The following is a 22244-nucleotide window of genomic DNA, read 5'->3' as shown; positions in this document are numbered from 1 at the left end:
GAGCACCAGAGCAAGTGAGTTGGATTTGATGGTGGTGGTAGTAGGGATATGGACATTTTCCTACTTTTACTTTCTTAGTGAAATAAATATACCAATCAGCAGTGTGAGGATGGGGAGGGGATATTAAAGACTGAAGACGGAGAAATCTGACTAAATTCAAGAAACAAACTGGAGGTACTAATAGAATTTAACTTATGAGAACAGGAAAATATGAAACAAAGGAAATAAGGACAAAGTTCTGGTTTAAAATGCAACTGGGTGGATAATGGAAATGTCTTCCATTCAGGTAGGGAAACTTTCCTGTGGGAGAAGCAGGTCTGGGAGCAGAAGAGTTTGATTTTGACATGGAAAATGGAACACCCAGACAGACATGATGACTATCTGAAGCTCACAAGAAAAATCTGAGCCTAAGAAAGCTGATCTTCCTTACCTGGCAGTTCTTATCATCTTCCTACATAAAGATGATAGGAAGTAGACAGGCTTTCGTGATTGCTATTGTGAGAGGTAAAGGGACCGTTGGTTTGAAATCAGACAAGGTTTGAAATAGATTCTGGGTAAGAATGAGAATGCTGATAAGGAAATAGGGACTCATCAGGCATTCCTGGGGAGGGCAGTCAAAGGTAGAGCTCCTACCACCCAGCAATGTCCCTGAACCTCAAAATGTTTCACCTACATACAATGTTCCTTCTTCCTTGCTTCCTTAGTTAACTCCTACTCACTTTTTACTCAGATCAAGACAGAACTTTCTGTTTAAGTCCTAAACACAATTCTAGAGAGTCGTAATACTCCCAGCCTGAGTCACATTTATATACTCTGACCTTAGAAATCAAGCTACAAAAAAGAGAAAAAACTCCTCAGTTTCAACATAACACTTTTTTTTTTTTTCCAAAAAAGAATTTACTATAGTTATAGGAAGGAAATATCCTTACCTTACAGTAATGTACTTTAACTCGTGCCCCATTCCCAAACACTCAAAGCTGGAGGTACGGTAGAAAAGCTTGTATTTAAAAGTCAAGTTATTTGCATGAATCAGTCACTTTTCATTTCCAAGTTCCAGTTCCTGTGCTCGGGAGCAGAGCACGCGGTATTTCTCCGGGCTCAAGGAATACAGTGATAAGGTGTTCAAGAATTTGTCCAGTGGACAAAGCTTGTCAGGGCAACCTCTTGGCAGCTGTTCCTGTGGAAGAGACATAATTCAGCAGGTCCACTGAGGATCCCATCCTTCTGCTATCTTCTGCTTGCCAGGCAGGTGCTGCGCCCCTGAGCTACATCTCCACCCTCTGCTCTCTTCTGCTGAGCCCAGCAGTCTGAGAGGCTGACTTGAGCAGTATGTACGTGTACACATACAACAGCCAGGAAGGGCCCACTACCCAGTCCATTTCCACAATAAAAAGCGTACAACCTGCTAATAAAAGGCACTCAAGAAAAGTTTGTTGAACTGACTTGAGAAGACACAGTGAAGATATATCCTGAGCCAGGAAAGCTAAAGATCTCATCCCTGCACATAATAACAAGTGTACTGGACTCCTCCCTGCACATAATAACAACAAAGCAGCTAAGACACCAAGGGTGCTGACAACACACATCGCCGCCCAAAGACATCATTTTTAATTTTCAAAACAGACCTCACAGTCAAGATGTTACATCTTGCCAGAGCTACTCAAGAGAAGAGCAGGAAGGTGGTGACTGCCCCTAGGGGCCTTTAACAGAACTGGGATAAAGCCCAAGTCTCACCTTTCTACCACTTGGCAAGTTTTGCTCTAGTTCTAGGCCATAGCTGTGAGTCACCCTATAGGACTCAAAGACATGATGGTACCAGTGAAAACTCCACCAGGCCCTTTAAGGGAAATTAACCAGGTGAGAAGTGTTGGGGGAGGTGCCTAGTCACACCCTAGCCCTACTCAGAGGTCTTACCTCTCCATGGTAATAGAGCTGCACAAACCACTCCTTAGATTCCTGGTGCTGGTAGAGTTCTATGGTCAGATCAGCAGCAAACGGAGGCCATTTGTGATCAAAAGTCCCCAGAACCATTAAGAGAGGCATGAGGGTCACATCATGAGCTGCATAGAGGTACAGTTTTCTGCAAGAAGCAAAGAGTTTTCCACAATTCTTTACTCAGGTCTCTAGAGGCCAGACCGTTGCGTGTCCCTTGAATAAGGAACAACACTTAACTTCAGCAATCAGTTGAGCCTGGTATGAAGCTCCAATGAAACAGATAGTGGGGAGAACCTTTATCCCTACACTTCATGTTTCCCTGAGAAAGGCTCCCCTGCAGCAACTCTCCTTCCCACCCACTCACTCCTCCTAGGGAGTTTCATGGGAGCAATGTGTGGCTCAGGCCCTATCCCTCCCTGTCTTTGGATCCTGCTACCCTGTGGCAAATGCTCTTCCCACTCTCAGCCATCTGATGAGTTTAGTGGGGCAGACTCTGCTCTTTGTTCAGGAAGCCTGCAGTTTTGGAGAATTAAGTTCATTTCAAAGGAATATGAAAAAGCCTGTTTGGCCATCAACACATTTTTAAAATTTCACATTCTCAGAAATAAAGGTGACATTTTAGTCCTATTTATCTGATACCAGTATCTATCTCCAGGGAAGCATCTATCTCAATGCTTTTACTTACTGACCCTCAACCTAAAAGACTAGCATTGGACTCCGTAGCATTCTTCAGATAGAGGCAGAGATAGGTAAGGATGGCAAAAGATAGCAAGAAATGTAGTGCCACTGTGGGTATTACAAATGAGAGAAGGGCATTCATATGATTTGCTATTACACATCTTGGCCCAAAGCCTCTGAATGTTTCTTATTCAACCTAGTGTAGAGTTTCTACTTATGAGTTGTTGGGGACCACTACAAAGTGGTTCTGAGCAGGATTTAATATTAACCAATTGGCTTTCCATGTTTACTTGTGAGTTGTCTGAAGCTTAGACACCTTGTTTGACAAGATAAGGCCACAGCTGAAGACTCCAACCCAAATTACTACAAGGAAACTGCAGCTGCAGTCTCCACACTCCTACAATAAATACCAACCTAAAGATAACGTAGTTCTCCTGATTGACATAATTTACCACTTGGGAAAATTCTCCCAAGGTCCTGCAATTCCCACGTTTTCTTGAGTATCCTCCCCCTTTGTTTGAAAACTAAATAAATACAGGCTGCCCAGGGAAGTCTTTGGCTAACTCAGAGAATACTGAAGCTGTAAGAGAGTTAGTCCCTCCTGGAGCCCTGAAATCACTGCCATTGTCTCATTTATTTAAGCCTTCACCATCTACTCCCTTGGGAGACTGCAGGCCTGATCAGCCTGCAATAACTCAGGGTTATTTAACCTGGTTTTCGATACCTGTAATCTCTCTCTCTCTCTCTCTCTCTCCTTCCCTCCCTCCCTCCCTCCCCCCCTTTCTCAGTGCAGACATATCACCTGGGGAATCTGCTTCAGTTGGTCAAACGGGGACATGGGAATTCAGCACGTTCTTAGGTGACAGTGAAGCTGTTTGTCAAGACCACACTTAGCAAATGCCTAGGACACAAACATTTCAAACCCATAGCCCTGGGGTTCTGGGCTATACAAAAGTGGTAATGAGTCCATCCCAGGAAACTCAGCCACTAAGTGAGACTCTGCCTCAAAAATGAAAAGGGCTGGAGATATAGCTCAGGGTGAAGACCCTGAGTTCAACCCCCAGTATTCCCCATTACCCCCTGAAAAGTGGTAATGGAAGCTCATGAGACATTTCCAACATTTGAAAAAATGGTTTACAAATATCACACTGTAATACTTACACTTGATAGTGCCAACTTGATTAGCTTTGCGATCTGTCCAGAAGATTGGTAGAATACACTTTTGGGTGTCTGGGGTGCACAATGGAGGTGTGGCCTTGGGGTCTATATCTGATCCCTGGCCCTTCCCTCTCTGACACTATTCCCCTGCTCAGCTTCTCTGCTGCCATGAACCAAGCATCTTTGCTCTGCCACACCCACTTTTCTGCCCTGATGTTTCTACCGTGGAGCCAGCCAACCATGGACTGAATTCCCTTGAAACTATAAGCCAAATTAAACTCTCCTCTAAACTGTGGGTGTCCCAGTGATGGGGGAAAAATACACATACTTTCCGTACAGTGAGCGAAGATGTTTAATATATTAAGCCATTATAGTAAAATATGTTTAGGGCTCTTTTTGGCTAAAATAAAAATTTTAAAACATGGCACAAGAGCTGCAGCAAAAACAGAAGTGAAAAGGATATAAATCTCTTTGGGACTTGTGGTTTCTTAAACGTCTACCTACAGTCACTCACAGCCTGCCCAAATCCCCAAGAGGTTCCCCTCTCTGCAGCTAGAGGCCCGCCAGTGCTATTGTCTGCACAAAGAAGAGTTGCTATGCCAGGTACCTGGTCTTGCTGGTTGGAAGGGCAGGTTCTATAGCCCTCAGTAGGTTGTTCTCTAGGATGTGTAGGAATGGGCCAACTGCCATCTGCAGACCTTCCCTGTGAAAAGTAAACAGCCGTTAAGAGTCTTAACAGGTGTTTAGCACTCAGTTGATGTAGACTGGTCTGCTCCACAGGACCTCTAGAGGCCAGTCAGATGGAGCTGAGAAAAAGACAAGTAATGTAGAAGGCACAGCCAAGAGCAGGAAGGAGAGAGATTAATTTGAGGGCTATGTGCCGACAAAGACTTCCAACTAAAAAGCTCCAAGATGCAGATCTATTATGAATACAGCTGGAATGGGAGGGGTGACAGGTGAATGGTAACTCGGACAAATTATAAAGAACTAAGCCTTGAGGAATAAAAGCACAAAGATGGGAAGGATGAGGGTGATGACTTCCAGAAATTTCAGAAGAGCAAGTAGAAGGACTAACATCCTAAAATACATTTCCTATGTGCCAGCACTCCTACTTTTGAGGTTTAGATCATAAAGACATTTCTTATTTGTCTTGTTTATTTGACTTAATCAGAAGTTCAGCAAGTGTCCCAGGGTTGGCTCTGTGGCTCCACCACTTACATTCTCAGGCCTGTCACTTCACAGTAACAAGGTGGCTATAGTACTCAAAGCATGTTCTCTCGCAGAAGTGAACAAAGCATGAAAATGGGGACAGTCAAGTGGCAAAAAAGGGGTGTTTGTGAGTATCTCATTTTTTATCAAAGAGAAAAAAAACCCTCCAAAACACCTCTCCTAGAACTCTCAAAACCCAGTCACCAACAAAAGGGAACAAGTTCGCCGTGACTGGCTTCAACTAATCTTTACACATGGTAACTGGGTAAACTGCCGTCCTTCTGGCAGAGAATGCTGAAGCAATGGATGAAGAGTACACAACCAACCCTGCCTGTGACGTATGGCTTCCAGAAGAATGTATGCAGCACAAACCAAGTTGGACTGTGAGTTTGTAACCATTTGTCTTTGAAAAAACACCCATTTTATGAAAGCAGGCTGACTGCAATGAAAAAAGACAATGGATCAGGAGAAAGCAAATTATACCATGGCTAAATCTGACCTGCCTGCCTGTTTTTGTAAATTCAATTTTATTAGAACACAACCATGCCCATTTGTTGGCATGTTGTTCATAGCTGCTTCACATTACAAGGGCAGAGATGAGTAGTTGCAACAGAGATGACATGACCTGCAAAGCCTGATTTATTGAATGTGTGTATGCGAGAACTGGTGAGAGGGAGGGCAGTGAGTGCCAGTTTGGGTCTAGTGCAGCTGTGTTATAGGGAAGCTGGCAAGTCCTAGGGAGTGGTAGCAAGCTGAGTGGCTTAGCTGGAAGCTCTTGGATGCCTAAGGCTAGTGCACAAAGACACATGGTGACTCTGAGTCAATGCAGTCAGGGGCTCTTGTTCTAATGCAACAGATGGTACAAATTCTTGAAATGTGAGATATTCCCCCCAACACTCATACTCTGTCTTTCCTAGAACTATTCTTCCTTTTCTCATCTCCTCACTCCTCCAACTCACCTATTGTGAGTGTAAGCTGAATGAATTTACCAATCAGAAAAAGGTAGCTTCTGAAATTTGATAACAGGAATACTTTCCATTCGTTAGAAACAGGCCTTCTAGAAACAGAACCTCAGGTACCAGGAAGACTAAGAAAACACACCACTGCTGTCTGGGGATCTGGATTCAAGTTCTGGGGCTACCATCCGTTTGCTGAGCCCAGACAAAGTAGTCTCTCTCAGCCCTACTTTCTTTATCTACAAAGCCAAGGATAATTTCACTTACTGCAAGTGAGAATGTGAAATTGATTCATACATTATAATATATATAAAGTGAGAAATAATTATTCTTCCCACAGCTCCCCTACCCAAACCCTTTGAACTTTAAAGCAAAAGGAAAAAGTGAGTGATTAAAAGACACATGGCAATGGGGCGGCTCTTAGTTCTGTGTAACAGGAAATGAAAGCCCTAGGTCACCAGCCCCAGTGCAGAAATATGAGGACTAGGGCTTGCAGTGTGGGGTCATGTCAGTCTTTACAGTGATGCCAGCTGGTGGGGATGCGACAGAACTTGATGAACCCTTCACTCCCACACACTTAGAGGTCTGATCAAGCATGATGCTGTGCCAGCAGCTAAAAGGTCCCTCACCTGTCTTCCTGTTGCAGGATGTATAAGGCTGTGTCCACAGCTCTCTGTTCAATCACCTGAGCAAATCTCTTCAGCATGGGGCAGCTGGGGAGATTGTGTACCTGAAAGGACCACAGGCACAGTTTTAGAAAGAAGGCAGCTAACCAGGGCCTGCCAGGGCCTATCTCCTCCTGGAAAGCCCACACAGAGCAAAACTGTGTCCCCAAAACCCTTCTGAAGTTATGTATTCCCTTATTTCTGAAGTCCTAGAACCTAAAAAATTCTTTTGCTGCCCTTTCTGATGCTCCCATCCACTTCAAAATTTAATTTAATTTTCTTTACTGTGCTGGAATTGAATCCAGGGCCTCTTTCATGCTGGGCAAGTGCTCTACCACTGAATCACATCCCTAGTTCCCAGAATTTTATTTTTTAACTTTAAAAAAGAAAAAGGATAAGTCAAATATAAAGCAAAGAATTCATATATCTCCACTTGACATTCATTTTCCCTAAAATGAATTTTTAAAAGTATGTATACAAATACCTTACACAAATACTTCCCTTTAACTTAAACCTATTTATACATACATAAAAGGTGCACTTATGCCTTTTGGGCACGCTGTCATTTTCATAAGAAAAGAGGATTTTAAATTGCCTTCAGGTGTTCAGCTTTTGAATCTAGACAAGTATTTCTCATAGTGTAATTTTTTTTTCTTTTCAGACAGAGTCTTACTATGTAGTTCAGGATGGCTTTGAGTTCACTATGTAGTCCGGGCTGGCCTCAAACTCATGGCAATCCCCCTGCCTCAGCCTCCTGAGTGCTGAGATTACAGGCATGCACCACCACACCCAGCTTCATTGTGTATGTCTATATACTAATTGCATAATAAAAAACTCTATGGCTAAATTAGTCTGAGGAAAACAGTTACAAGATTAACCACATTTTTATAGGTATCTCAAAGTTTTCAAATATGCTAATATGCATATTGACTCTCCAAAAAAATGATACAATAAAGAGGAATCCCAAAATGTTTAGAACAGGGGGCTGGGGATTTAGTTCAGCGGCACAGCGCCTGCCTGGCAAGTGCAAGGTTGTGAGTTCTATTCCTGGTACCGGAAAAAAAAAAAAAAAATGTTTAGAACCTAAAAGTGCTAAATGTAAATTTTACATGTAAAGATTTACTATTCTTGCCCTATCATAATCTTTGCTGCATATCCACTCTGCCTGCCAGACTGCCCTATAAAAAACACACACTCACATCTCAGTATTCTAAGGATCATGTTTCAAGAAACTGATCTAGAGTTAAATGTCTGCATTCCTGAATGAGTTCTCTCTGACTGTGCCCATCCCTCCTTGATTGCTCTATGTCCCTCCGTACCCACATCCATTCCGTCTGCAAGTCCTGTCACAGCTACCGGCAAACCAGTGAGCCTCCACCCAGTTCTCAGTCAGTGCCTACCCCACAGCCCCGGACCCAGCAGAAAACAGGCATCTCACCTGCTCAGCAGCCACATTGTCTAGGAGAATAAGGAAGTCTACTTCATCACTACTGTCAGTGCCCATCCCTTCTTTCACCTTCTTCAAATCCTCTGAGATCCCTGGCTGCAAAGCAGCAGCTTCCCTCCGGCCTCTGTCAAAAAAATAAAAGCAATCCCTTATATGTTGATCAATTGTTGGCCTGTGTTCTGTTCAATACTTGAGGTCTCATGTAACTTTCACATCCCAGTGGCATTAGCTGTATTATTCCCATTTTAAACATGAGTAAAGTGAGGCTCAAAATGTCAAATGATTTGTAAAAGTAAATTAGCAAGAATTAAGGTTAGCATAAAAGGCTAGATTTTTGGAATCCTACTCTATCTATCTATTATACCAGAAATAATGCATAGTCCAGATCTATCTTACAACAACATTCTCTTTCTTAAAGAAAATGGAACATATACAGTGGAACATATATTATACAGTCTTGGTATAGCCCAGAAACACCTTAGGACTAAAAAGTATCCCTAACCCAAACCAATCTACCCCACACAGCAGCACATTGCTAAGCAAAGAAAAGGCAGTGTCTTCTCATGCTTGCACACCTGGATTTGCAGGTGGATGACCGGCTCAGTCATTTTTTATTTTACTATCAGTTTCCCCATCTGCCCCACTCCAGAGCCTAGTTGTCAGGATAATGCTTTGTAAGGCAAAGCACCATTCATGGCTATGCAGTCATCTCTCCAACTACAGTGGCTTTACCCAGGCTTCCTGTACGTTCATTATGAGCCCACCACTGTTAGCAAGAGCTCCTCCACTCCCCAGACAGCTGAAGTCAGACCTGAGTGTAATTCGGCCCCACTCCCTTATCCGCCAGTGGGTAAGCCCGCCAGGGTCCCCGTGCAAACAGTCTTCCAGCACAGATGGGAAAAGGCTGTTTCCCTTGGTGAGAGAGAGCCTCAAGTCAGTTACCTGGTTCTCTGTCTCAAGCCCCAGCAGTTCTGGTAGTTGGGGTATAAGACTTCAGAGCTTGCCTCATCAGTGTGGATGATGATCGATCCTGGAAGGAAGGATGTTCAGGCAGAAAGGGGCTTCAGCTTTTTCTTCCCAGTATCCCCACTTCATACTATCTCTTCCCTTTGTCTATAGATAGAAGGGCTCCAAGAGGCAGATCATAACGTCACTCCCTCAGGACAGTAACTGCCTTTAACAGGCCCTGGCTCTGCTACCAGGAGCTGTCCTATAGCCTGAGCTCTGGGGAAAGTAAGTACCAGCCTTGTTCTGTATAGTTTATGCCTTCTGCCGGGCCACAAATGGACTGGAGCAGGTAGAGACCAAGATCAAACTGGCATTTCCCTCCCCATTCCAAAACATCCCTGCCTTGAAGCATTACCAGCACTGGGGCATTCTCATAAATAGGCTGCCCCCAATTTGATCAGAAACAGGTTATTTTTTTTTTTTGCTTCCCAAAGATCAACCCCTATAGGTCAATATGGTGACATAGCAAATGACAGACTAAAAAAAGGGGGCCACAAGGTCACAAATACTCTGACTCCAGGTCCTGCCCAAAATAAAAGCCAGCCTTCTAGATAAACTACTAGGAACTAAAGATTAGACTCTAAGGATGTTTCTTATATATAAATGCTGTCCTTATCCCTCCTGCCAGTGAACAAAGAAGGTTGTTCTTTCCATGCCCTATTCTGTGCCGGTGGCAGGTTCTTTCTACACAGTTCAGGCCTCATAGCAAAAGAAGCAGCTCCCATCAGCACCAATTTGGAATTCACTGAGCCCAATCTTCAGAGTAATTAGGTCAATCTAAGTCCCCAAAAGCAATTTATTTCTAAGAAAATTATTGATAGTAAGAGCACCAGGACTCTAGAAGTAGCTATGGTAACTTCTGAGCATATCAGAACTCAGACATCTTTGTTGGTCTGAACAGAAGAAAATCAAGCTGAAAGTCATTGAAGTTAAGACGTGAATCTACAACTAACAAGTAGGCTGCTTTGGGAAGTCACTTCCCTGCTTCAGGGCTTATCCATAAATCGAAAGATAGGATTACATCGGTAGTTTTCAACTGTTCTAAAAAGTGGAACCTCCTCCACAATTACATAAAGCAAGAAAAGGTGATGTATGCCATATAGGAGGATCTGTAACGTGAAGCACTGGGAGCTCTTCAGGAGGGTACTAGGAACCACAGAAAGAAAGGTGGCTAGGACACGCAAGTAGACTACACTATGGATCCCAGTACCCCACCTCCCCCCAGAAAGAATCAGGGGTTCTGCAAGAGATGTGAAAAGAAGAGACCAAACAATCACAGTCCTTCTCCAGACACACATGTCCTCACAGAAGCAGCCATGCATAAAGGTAAACAGCACAGATTCTGAATCCAGAATGTCAAGTGTCTGAATCTCACCTACACCATTTACCAGTTTTGTGTGCCTGAGCAAGTCACTCAGCTCTCTTTGTCTTAGTCCTCTAATCTGTCAAAGGGGATAACAGTACCCACCTGACAGTGTCATCACAAGAATTAAACAGTATTTGTAAAGCTCTAACAATGTTTCATACATACTGAATCCTTTTAGAATAATAACTATGGTTTAAACCTCTACTGTAACACTATAAAACTGCAGTATTGCATCTGGAGTCTACTATTGGAATCAGAATATTGCAACTATTGTTCATGGTAAATAAGACACACTTGAGCAGACACTGAAATGAATGCTAAATAAAGGACGAGCTTCCTCCACAGCCTGATTTTCTACAGTTTATACGTGGACCCTCCAGCACTTTTCTAGGATTTTACTCCTAAAGCAGCAGCACCCAAAGTTGTGCCACTTCCATTAACGGCGGCACTTTCTGAAGTTCCTTGGCCCATTCAAGTCCCTTGATATTGGGAAAGGCACAGAGGCAGGTGGGACAGAAGTCAAACGGATCCAAACACCTCCGGGTCCCGCACAGGGCACTGCTGCTGTGGTGGCCACACCACAAGTTAGGGTAGTAGTTTCTCTACTGATGGAAACAGGATGCTTCCCCTCCTGCTAGCGACCAAAGAAGATGTTCTAACATCTTCCCATGCTCTGCTCTGTGTCTGTGGAAGGTTCACAGCAAAAGAAAGAAACAGCTCCCATCAGCAGTGACTGGAATTTGCCAAGTCTCAAACACAGAGTAATCAATCTAAGCCCCATGGTTATTATTCTAACACTGAAATGATTCAGAATGTACCAATATTGTTTTAAGAATGCTACAAATATCATTTAATTGGTCTACAACCTGTATGTACTTAAAGGGGCCACCGTCTTTCTCCCTCAGCCACACTTCCAGTGTTTCTGGAAAAAGGACATTTCCTTTTTGAAGCGGAGCAAGTGAAGAACATCCAGAAGATCAGGCACTATACATTACTCTTAAGCTCAAGGGCTCCCAAGAAGTTGCGGAAGTCCACCGCGTTTGCTTTATGTTAGCTAGAAGCACACACTGTGTTTAGCAGCCAACTTCGGCCAGAATTAACAGCAGTACCCCGTCCAGTTGGGGACAAAGCCAGCCTGCTCTGGCTGGAAAGTTCCACTATCTTACATATTTTTAAGTTTGGTGGAAATTTTGTTTCTATTTGAGATACTGCTGCAAGAAGCTGCACAAAATAAGAAGCCTTGCCCTATTGTACCATTTAGTATTGGTGAGGTCAGGATGATCTGAAATCCAGACCAGTAATTAAATATGAATTTGAATCAATTATAAATGACAAAATACATGCTCATTTGATGGCCAGAATCTCTCAAACATAGGAAATAAGAAATGCAGTCATTGGTGGTGGAAAATTTGGGAATCACTGACGGCACTCACTCACTAGTTGAGTATATCAAAACCAAAACTTGATAGACTTCTTCACCTAGGAAAGGCTGAACAGAATACTGTCAATACCACGTGGATCACGCTATGGATTATCATCACTATCATGCTATGGATTATCATCAATATCAGAGCAGGAGCAGCAATCTTAGGTTCCAGCTAAGGGTCCCTCCTGCCATCCTATCTTCTCAGCAGTGCTTCATTACTGTTCATAATATCTGGATATGGCTGCCTTCCGCAACTTGTGTAGAAGCCTGAGAAGTCAGGAGTCAGAGGCACATCAGGTCAGCGGGCTAAGGCAGCACAAGGCTAGACTGGGAAGGACCCTCTAGGATAGGTACACCCAGGAGTCACATGTGCAAGAGAAGAGAGGTCAAAAGAACAGGCACCAAGGATGAAGGGGGCTTTGGAAGTGAGAACACAGAGCTGCTCGGGCACAGGGCTGACTTTTAGACTTCAAACACAAACCTTCTTTATCACGCTGAAAAAGCCCAGCCAGCAAACAACGAGTAGACTCCAGATTCCGATACATGTTAGTGGAACGAACACTAGAAAAAAAAAATGAAAAGGCAGAAATGCTCATAAAAAGAAAACTGAATTATATAAACTCTACCTTATTCCACTAAATGGCTGGGAATCCTGCAAGACCAAATAAGGTGTGAGAGGGAAAAGGAAGAATACTTTACCTCTCTTGGGATGGTGGGACTCAAAGGCCAATGAATGTGACCTCCAGTGACCACCTGTTCACGGGATCCTGTGACACAGAGTAACTGCATCATGGCAAAGTGTCTCCCAAACCATCTGACACTGTTGTGGGGATCAGTACAGATTTGCCCATGCTTAAGACCTTAAGTCAGGTGCAACATCTCTTCTGGTGACTTACAAGACCTCCTGGGGTTTGAAGGATGATGAAAGAAAGGGGATGGCGTCCACATATTTCTTCCTCATTCTCTCTCCTAAGGCAAACATCTGTTCCATGCCCACCTTGGTCAGCTGCCCAGCAAACATGCCCCCCTGAAGTGGGGAAGAGAGCAGAAGAATAAAGCACCTGATAGCCTGCTGAACTCAGCCCACGGAGAACCACTTACACTTTGCAACGGGCTCCCAGAGCAGGAAAGTATTGCTCACCTTCAGGGTGGTCTTGTGGTAGTGAGCATCATAAGAAGAATGTGGTTTGGGACCACCAGCTAAATTGGTGACCGTGTAATCGAACTGAGTTTGAGGAGGGACCTCTAATAGCTGGGGGCTCCACTCTACCTGTTGTGACCATAAAAAAAGCATATTTTTAAGAAAACGTTCTTGAAACAGCATTAACAGCCAGCAGCCCTATAATATTCCCATGGAAAGAAAGAAAAGAAACTTTACTCAGAATCAAAAGAAGAAATGATCATAATTTACTATTCTATTTGTCCTGAGCTCATGTCCTGTTATTGCAACAACACAAATTCTCACCTTTAAGAGGCTGCCCCAGCTCTAAGCTCACACTGAAGGACAAGGGAGAAGTGATGGAATATCCAGCACACAAATACCTGCTGAGTGAGTGAATGAATGAATGAATGAATGAAAGAAATATGATCTCAGAGACTATGTCTGTAAGCATTTCTAATGAATTAATCTGAAGGTTTCCATGTCTGGCACCCTCTACTTAGGACTCTGGTTAATATCCTTTGTGATTACCATGTATTTTTCCCTTCCTCTCATCCTATTTCTGAAACAAGCACATTTCATCTAAAGGCATTGCTTCATTTCCGTTTCTACCTTGCAATCTGGTCCCTGTCCCAACCGTAACGTAATGGTTTTTAAAATATCACAAGTGGGAAAAAATCAATCAATCAATCATCACAAGTGGCTACAGATGTCATAGCTCCAATTACCCATAATTTTTCTTTTGTTTTTGTTTGTTTGTTTTGGTATGGGGAATCGAACTCAGGACCTTGTGCCTGCCAGGCAGACACTTGTGCTGCTGAGCTATATCCCCGGCCCTACCCATAAAATTAACACTCAGAGTCAGAAGTGATAACTTCAGTTTTAAAAACAAGATTTTTTCCTAGTCCCATATACCTGCTCCTCTTCCCAACCTATTATATCTCTCTCAGTGCAACAATAATGCACCTGGGCCTGAAAACTCAAACCTCTGATTTCCTGCTACTCTATGATCCTTGTACCAAGCTCTACTGATTTGTTGGCTAGTGAAAAAGTCACTAGCAATGGTCCTTCCCCTTCTACTATCTTACTGTCAGAGTATAAACCTTACTCATGCAAAGACACCTTCCTCCTTTCCAGTTCTGATCCTGTAATTCCCCTGGGAAAAACCCTTCAAGGTTTCACAGCTGTTTGATGGGCCAGTCTCTTCTCCAGCGTCCTCCTCACCAATTCAGCCCTGTCCCCTACACTTACTCTCAGGAAACACAACTTTAATTCCTTTAGTACCAGTCTCACACTTCCTGGCTTTTTTCAGTGTCATTCCTCCTGCCTGGAAATTCTTCTTCTCTTATCTGGAAAGACTCTCATTTATTCCATAAGACTCAACAAGCCCTGATGATGGCCTAAGATTACATAGCAACCTCAGTGACTTTCTGTGGGAGTCTTTACCAAAATGTACGAGGAGAAGTCCTCTACTGGTCTGTCCTGCTCAGTAGACTTAGTTTCCTGAGAAGAGACGAGGTCACCTACTGACCCCGATATTCTGGATGCCTTAAAAGGGTCTGGTATGCCACAAGTTCAATTAATGGTTCTGACAACTTGCCAAACCCTGTGGAAGATACCAAGCCTGCAATAACTTGATCCTGCTTTTCCTGCCTTTTCAGGAAAAGTCTGGCTTTTGCAAAATTCCTTTTCAGCAGAGGAAGCAAGCTATGAATATAAACCATAGAAATGCTGTTACAGATATGTGCTGTAAGAAGCCAGATAAAGGACATCAAAGTTCAAAGGCAAGACAGACATTTTGTTTTGGCTACAGATTCAGGAAAAGTTTCATGGGAGGAATGTATTTGAAATGAATAGGATTTAGACAAGCACAAACCTGAAGTTGTAAGAAGTAGGTAAGGAGAGAGGGTGGCATTCCAAATTCCAAGAACAGATAGCCTGAGGAAAGTGGAGATGGTGAAGAATTATAGCAAATAAGTGGTTCCATTTCCTCAACCCGGGAACAGCTTTCAAACTTTTTAATTAGCAAGTACCAAGTAAAGTTGAATTTTAGATTTGCACATATAAATGCAAAAGCTTCTCTGGTTCAAGTAGGAATAGGACCCCAGAGTCTCAGAAAATCAACACCACTGTTAGAAAGAGTAGTTAGAAAGCTGACAGTATATACGTATTACAACTGTGTCACAGTGTGTGACCATGGAGGCACAGAGGATGAATGATTACTTAGAGATGAGACTTCTTAGTTCAATCACCTAGAGGCTCAGAGGGGCTAACTCCACTGAGAACACAGCATGAGGGAAATTCCCAGAAGCGCTGAAGCCAAGAACGCTTGGCTTTTATTTAGAATATCAGTGTAGGTGAAAAAAGCAAAAGAAAAACAGTTTGGGTAAGGAGTTGCCTCAAGCCAAGGCAGTTTTTCTTGGGGAAAGAGGGAGGACAATGGCCACACACAACAGGCTTCACTAATCTAAACTTCTTGCTGTTTAACCATTCATTTCTCATAGAGCCTGTGTGCTTTTGCCCCAGAGTTTAACCATTCACTCCTCAGCCAAGTCCCCCACACGGGTGGTATGGAAAGACCAGAAGCAGAAAAGCAAATTTTAGGATGTCTGTAACAGTTTACATAAGTAGCTAAGGTTTCACCTAAGGCAGGAGAAACAAGGAGGCAGATGTAAGATATTTGAGTTAGACTTGACACTTAAGTAGACAAAAGCTTTATTTGGCAGATGGGTTGCTGGGTAAACAAAGAGGAATAAAGAAAAAAACCACTTTAATTTTTAGTCTGTGTGCCTAACATGGAGAGGATAATGGAAGTGTTCTTTGACTAATATTAAGACAAAGACAACTTCTAGAAAGCTGAGTTCAGTTTTGGTCATTTTAATTTGAGATAGCTCTTTCTATTGCCAGTACTCTCTCTCTGCATAGTCCCATAATTAAAATCTTTTTTGTCCGTCTTTTTCACCATGTTGTCAACTCCCTTAAAGCCAAGATTAAATTATCCATCCTGGTAAATCCATTGTCTAGCACAGGCTAGACAGGCTACAAGCCCTTTAGCCACACTAAGGAATCTCTTCCTCTTAGGCACATTCACCAAGTGAAGATCTTTGGTGTCTCCCAGCGGACAATTTCTAAAGTCATCATGTCAAGTTTATGGTACACATTTTCGGATGTTCAAGAATAAACAATACATCAGTTTCATATATGGTAACCACCCACTACACACACACACTCTCTCTGTCTCTCCTGCTCTTCAGCTTCCAAATTAGTGGCAAGGTCTAACTTGATAATTTTATCTGTTTCATTTATAGTACATCTTCAGAAAGAAACTTAAAGTAGATTATAGCAATACTAATTTAAAATAGGTAAGAAAGACAAAAGGAAACAAATACAAGAACAAAAATGAATACAATGGTAAGTTTATTTAAAAATGCATACCACAAGGATCCAAATACTTATCATAGGTGGGCCACAGCTTTGGCACTAAGCGTTCTAGAGCAATGTGATCAGCTAGACAAGTTTAAAGATAAAAGCAAGCCAACTGCTGGGAGAAGTACACCATTTCTAATGCTAACAGACAAATTTCTCCCGAGGGTCCTCATAAAGAAGATAGAGTAATAGAATCAACATCTTTCCAGTAGTCACTGCAATGGGTTCTGTGGGAGTGTTTCTCCCAGTTCCCTCAACACTAAAGTGTACTGCATTGAAGGCAATTCTGTACTGGGAAGCAATATTCTACATTCCAGATAAAAGAAAAAAATCTACATGGAGTAAACAAAAACTTTCTAGGTATAGTTTTTAGAATAAAGTGATGCTTTAAACTTGGCTGTACACTGGTATCACTAAGAAAATTTTTAGCTACTGATGTTTGAGCCCCATCTTGGACTAATCACACAGGCTAGTCACAGAGCCAGGGTCTCCATTTTCTAACGCTGTAAGATCCAGATAATTTAAAGCTTCACCAGAAAAATGTTTACAATGTTTGGATGCCCTGGGCCAATTAAGTCAGACTTTCTGGGAGGAAAATTCAAGGATCAGTAATTTTGTTTGGTTGTTTTTTGAGACAAGATCTCGCTATGCAGTTCAGGCTAGTCTCAGACTGACAATGGTTCTTCTGCCTTAGCCTCCCAAGGGCTGGGATTACAGGTGTCTGCCACTATGCCCACTAAACATTAGGGTTTTTTAAACTTCCCCAGTAGAGTTCAATGTCTTACCAAAGTTAAGAACCATCAATCCAGAAGAATGGATGGACTGACTGGTACAACTGTTCTTAGCTTACCTCTGGATAGGAACAAAGCAATATAACATTATGTCGCCTAGCTCAACTACTCTCAAATAAAAATGAAAATACCTTAACTATGGATATGGGGTATAGTGAACTTTATTTTATAAAAATAAAAATCTCCTTGGTGGGGGCCACCTTGCCACTGTCCAGAGGACATCTCACGGAAACCTGAAAGCAGGATCAAGTCTTCTTTTGAAAGTGTACTTGGACCTACTCTACTAATCAGAAAAATGGCCAAACAAGTTCCATAATTTTATTTCCAAAGCATAATCTTTCAGCAAGACAGGTTATATCAATAGCTAGTCAAGCCATAAGAAACAAAATACAGTTTTAAACAATGCTACTTTCTACAGATTTATGAGATAAAACTGAATGACTTGTTACATATGTTCTATCTATAGATCAGTTAGAAAACAGGAAACATGTATCAAAAGCAATTTTAATTTCAGAATTGTTGCCAGGCAGTCTCATGTGACTACAATTTATAACAGAACCAGAAAGATTAGAAAATCCCAAAAACCATGTCTTTCAAATTGGATACTGAAAAAACAAATCTGAGATATCCAGAAACAAGCTATAGAAAGCTGATGACATTCACTAATAGCATAAGCTGAAAGAGAGCTGGTTCCATTCCTGGCTTTTATATATAAGTTTTATACTACTGGTAGCTAAAATGTTTAAAGGATCTGCCTACAGTCTTCAGAGTATGAGCAGACAAAAGAGGTACATGTGCCGTCCCTCACTGTAAAGTGAGGCCATGGAATCAGATGTTCCATATTTTGTAGCTGCACAGACAGGAGATAAATGAAGCTAGTACGCTAAGCAAAAGCCGCCCCTTTCACCATAAAGGTAGAAGATAACCTGTCACACACCCACTGACTCAGAAAAAAATCTCAGAGAGAACCTAAATCTTTCTCCAGGGCATTCAGGGGGTAGGTATACCAAACTGGACCCAGTGCTGGTGCAGGTGTAGACAGACAAACTTTTATTCTCTGTTACTACCAATAACTTTGTTTTTAATATGAATATAACATATATAACAACATATTACTTCCCAGCCCTCTGCAACAAGAATAAATGGAGAGGAATGAGGTCAGGATGTACATAAGAGATGGGCTATGTGAGTACAAAATGATAAAAAAAAAAAATTGGCGAGCTAATATAAAGGGCCAGGTAAAAAGCCAGGCAGGGTGGCACATACATGCCTTTGGAGTCTGAGACTGGAAGGTTGGGAGTTAGAGCCCAGCCTGGGCAATTTAATTGACTTAGTGAGAACTTGTCTCAAAATAAAAAATACAAAGGGCTAAGATTGTAGGTCAGTGTAAAGTCCTTGAGTTCAACACCAGGTTTAAAAAAAAAAAAAAAAGACAGGTGTTATGTCTTGTGTCTGAATATCCGCCCCCAAATCCTCGTGTGGTCATAAGTGGGATTTTCAGAGGTGGCAGAATCTAGAGTATGTGATGTTGGGATTAAGAGTGGGTGATTACTAAATTACTTCACTGATTGGTTTAGCATAGGATTAAGGGTACCCCACGCCCGCACCCTAGGTGTGAGTGGATACAATACAAAGGACAAAAAGAATCTCTCTTGTCGCTTGTTGCTTGTTACTTTGCTAGGTCACTTGTTTGCTGCCTTCTGCCTGCCTTGCCCTCCTCTGCAGTGTCCTCCTATACTACCACTTTGGGTATTTTGTCTCAGCAACAAGAGAAGCTAACTAAGACACCAGGTAAGGGGATGAAAAAAAGATCAAAGCATCGAAAAGAAAAAAAGAAATTCCATTACTGGCTAAAAGTCGGATAATCATAGGAAGACTAACTAGAAAACTGGTTAAGTGCCTGCAAAAATATATTTATGAAAGAAGTGCCTTAAAGATTTGATTTCATATGTGGCCAACTTTAAAGACTGGATTTTCAGTTGTACAGTGTGCAGATACAACCCTCACAGCGTTGGGAAAGCAGCTATGATAATGAAGAATATACCTAATACCTGTTTGGTCTGCTCCAACATCAAGGGAAAACTAACCATACAAAAGCACTCCACAGGTTAAATGTGACACTTGGGGGCCTAGGGATTTGTGGTTGTCTGTCTCTCTTCACTAAGCTCCTCTGTTACAAGAGGTCACATCCAGAAAGGATAATCATTTCAAACCAAACCAAACCAAAACAACAAAACCCAGCTAATTTTTGTGCTTTAATCATAATTATCCTCGCCAAAGCAGGCAGATTTTAAGCCACAAGACCAGCCAATTTTTACTTAAATTTTAAATTTAAATTTTCTAAAAAATCCCTTTCACTACAGGTTTGGAATCTTAAAATGTAAAAGAATCCCAAGACATAGCACTTGTTACCAAGAAGCCGTCAGATCTCAAATGGCCTTTGGCAAACCCTGAGCTGTCAACCATAAGCAAATCGACCTCTGTTATCACGGTTATAAAGGTTCTGGCAATTCTGACAACCATCAAAACAACGATACACAAGTGCACTTCAGCCCTGTACACGTTCACCCAGACACCTTCGTGAAATGTTGAATCTCTGGCTCTACCAGACACATGCTGAGTTAGAACACACATTTTACCAAGATCCCCAGGTGATTCCTTTGCACCTTAAGAAGGCCAGCTATGGGATGAAACAAAGTTTGGGCTGTCCTATCCCGGAGGGTCCACGCACTGGCCGCCGAAGGAGGTAAAGAACAGAGGGCAAGGACCCCAGCCAACCCCTTTCCACGAGGCGCTTGCCCTCCCCGCCGCTCCACCAGCCTGGCCCCGGCCCACCCCTCACCTGCTCCTCCAGCGGGAGCGCCTTGAGAGGACTCCGCGCCCCGTGTCGAAACACGACCTGTACCATTTTCAGCTCCAGCAGGCTGCGATCAATAGGACGCTGGCCGTCGGCTGGCCGCCGCTCGGCCAATGCTATCCGCTGCCGGTGGAAGAAGTACGCCAGCGAGGTCAGGGCGCCCACCGGGGCCCACACGCGCATGCCGAAGACCCCGGTGATCATGGTGGTAGCTCCTCGCCGCCCTCCGGGTTGCGGTCAGTAGGGGAACGCAAGTCCTCCGTTCGCGCCGGGGCTCAGCGGCCGCTCCCAAGCTCGTGGAAACTGGAGGGAAAGCACAGCCAACACCGCAGCAACTCCCAGCCCTGAGAGAGACCCGGAGAGGGCGCGCAGGGGAAGAAGCTGAGGTGGAAGTACAAAGCCTCCCCGGGAGTTTTCACCGGGGCAGAGCTGGTCGCTCCCGCTGTAGACTGGGCCTGGGGAAGCTCAGTTCATCTTTTGCCCTCTAGGGAACCTTAAGCTTGGATTTCAAATTTGGCCCCCAGCACTCTAGAAGGGGCAGGAATCAGCCCTAAATTTCTCGGTACCGAAACCTCTGGAACAGAATCCCCTAATCTACTTTCTTATAAACCCAGAACCACCTCCTTACCCTCAGAACGGGTCCAAGTGGAACCGCGCAGAGGAGCACGGGAAAGGAGTCCGGTGGTGACTGTCTGTCCGCAGGCTGGAAACTGTGAGAACTACAACTCCCATAGGGCAGTGCGCAGGCAGATTTTTTACTATCCCCCCGGGGAGATTGTAGGCCCCCTCCCGCTCCGCCCCGCCCTGCCCCTAGTCTCCGGCCAGTCTGCAGGCCGGAGATCCCTGGTCTTTTCTGGGTGGACAGGGCTGAGTAGGTCCTGTAAAGTCGGTGAGACAGGTTTACCAAGCAACGGCAGGGAGGAAACACAAGGTTAAGAATAGAACGGGACGGTGGAGGGAAGTAGTTTTGTTCTGGTTTTATGTGTAGAAAACTTTAAGTACAGGAAGCTGGGTTATTGAAACCAAGAGCAGAGACACCTATTAAGTGGTTATCATTTGCAAAGCTTGGCTCACAGTCTTTATATTTAGTTTACATTTACTGTGGATGTTGAAGATGGTTAAAATTCTCAGGTGTAAATCATTGTAATCATATGACACTAAGTTCTCTGATATTTTTACTTACATCCACAGTACATATTTCTTGTGGAAAAAAACCAAGAGGGTAACCAAGAACCTAGTCTTACCAGTTGTTGGTCTGGTTTCTGTTGAATATAGTCATCCCAAACTCGTATTCCCAGAATTTTGCAACACGATGCAATCTAGAACCCTATGTAATCATTGCAAGGTAAAGGCCAAGTTGTGAGAAGAGTATATAACTTCGAACCATTTCTTTAATCATTCTCAGTGATATCTTTGGATGAAACTGGAACAGAAGATGACATACTGTAATGGTTGACACACTGTGTCAATCTGAGAAGTTTAGAAGTTTAACTAAATCAGCAGGGAGGAGGGTCCTTACTTTGTAAACATCCTCATGCTGTGTAAATGGAAGACAGAGAGAGGGTTTGAGTGCTGCGCCCACCCCTCAGGAGGTGGTAGTCTGCTTGCAATATAAGGGAGGAAAAGAGGCTTGCTCTCCAACCCTCTTTTGCTCTTGTTGCTTTTGCTGTCTTCTGCCACCTTGAACTGTTGCCCCTCTGCCAGGCCACCCTACCTTGGAGCCAGCTGATTATGGACTGAAACCTCCACAAACTGTGAGCTAAAGAAACCTTTCTTTCCTTAATTTTGGGTGTTGGGTACTTTGTCCCAGCAAGGAGAGAAAAGTAACTAAGACAGTTTGGTACTGAGAAGTGGGGTCATTGCTGTGACTATACCTGACCAAGTGGTTCAAGAGCCTTTGGGAATGGCTTGTGGGAAGAGTTTGGAAATGTTTGGAGAACACTTTAGACTGTTCTGTATGGAAGAGTCTGGTCAGAGCTCAGAAGACCAGAAGGCTGATAGAAATCCTGCCAGTAAAGTCCAGGCTTGGGAGGTTTCTTTTGGGAAGGACTGCATTGGCTGTTGGACTCCAGACGAAGTATGTTGTGGTTTGGCAGAAAGTTTGTCTGCATTTTGCTCATGTCCAGAAGCTTTGCCTGACACTAAGATTAAGGGTGGTGGACT

General features: G+C 43.2%; 1 protein-coding gene across 2 annotated transcripts; it reads right to left on the bottom strand.

Annotated features, from left to right (window-relative positions):
* Window positions 1-858: 858 nt before the first annotated feature.
* On the bottom strand, window positions 859-20808 carry Acp6 (acid phosphatase 6, lysophosphatidic). Of its 2 annotated transcripts, none has more exons than XM_005413458.2 (11): window positions 20710-20808; window positions 20067-20425; window positions 12990-13118; window positions 12745-12875; window positions 12330-12409; window positions 8991-9078; window positions 8040-8172; window positions 6566-6666; window positions 4379-4474; window positions 1915-2080; window positions 859-1177 (listed from the first exon to the last, which is right to left on the bottom strand). In XM_005413458.2, the coding sequence occupies exons 2-11, from the start codon at window positions 20283-20285 to the stop codon at window positions 1034-1036; spliced, it is 1287 nt and encodes a 428-aa protein (XP_005413515.1). In that variant the 5' UTR covers window positions 20286-20425; window positions 20710-20808; the 3' UTR covers window positions 859-1033. The 2 variants fall into 2 exon arrangements, with proteins under 2 accessions (XP_005413515.1, XP_005413516.1); XM_005413459.2 differs by having other exon boundaries at window positions 20067-20384; window positions 20710-20801.
* Window positions 20809-22244: the final 1436 nt, after the last annotated feature.

The sequence above is a fragment of the Chinchilla lanigera genome, unplaced genomic scaffold (genome assembly GCF_000276665.1).
Source record: "Chinchilla lanigera isolate Chin_1 unplaced genomic scaffold, ChiLan1.0 scaffold00167, whole genome shotgun sequence".
NCBI lineage: Eukaryota > Metazoa > Chordata > Mammalia > Rodentia > Chinchillidae > Chinchilla > Chinchilla lanigera.
This window is presented reverse-complemented; position numbering and strand designations above follow the sequence as displayed.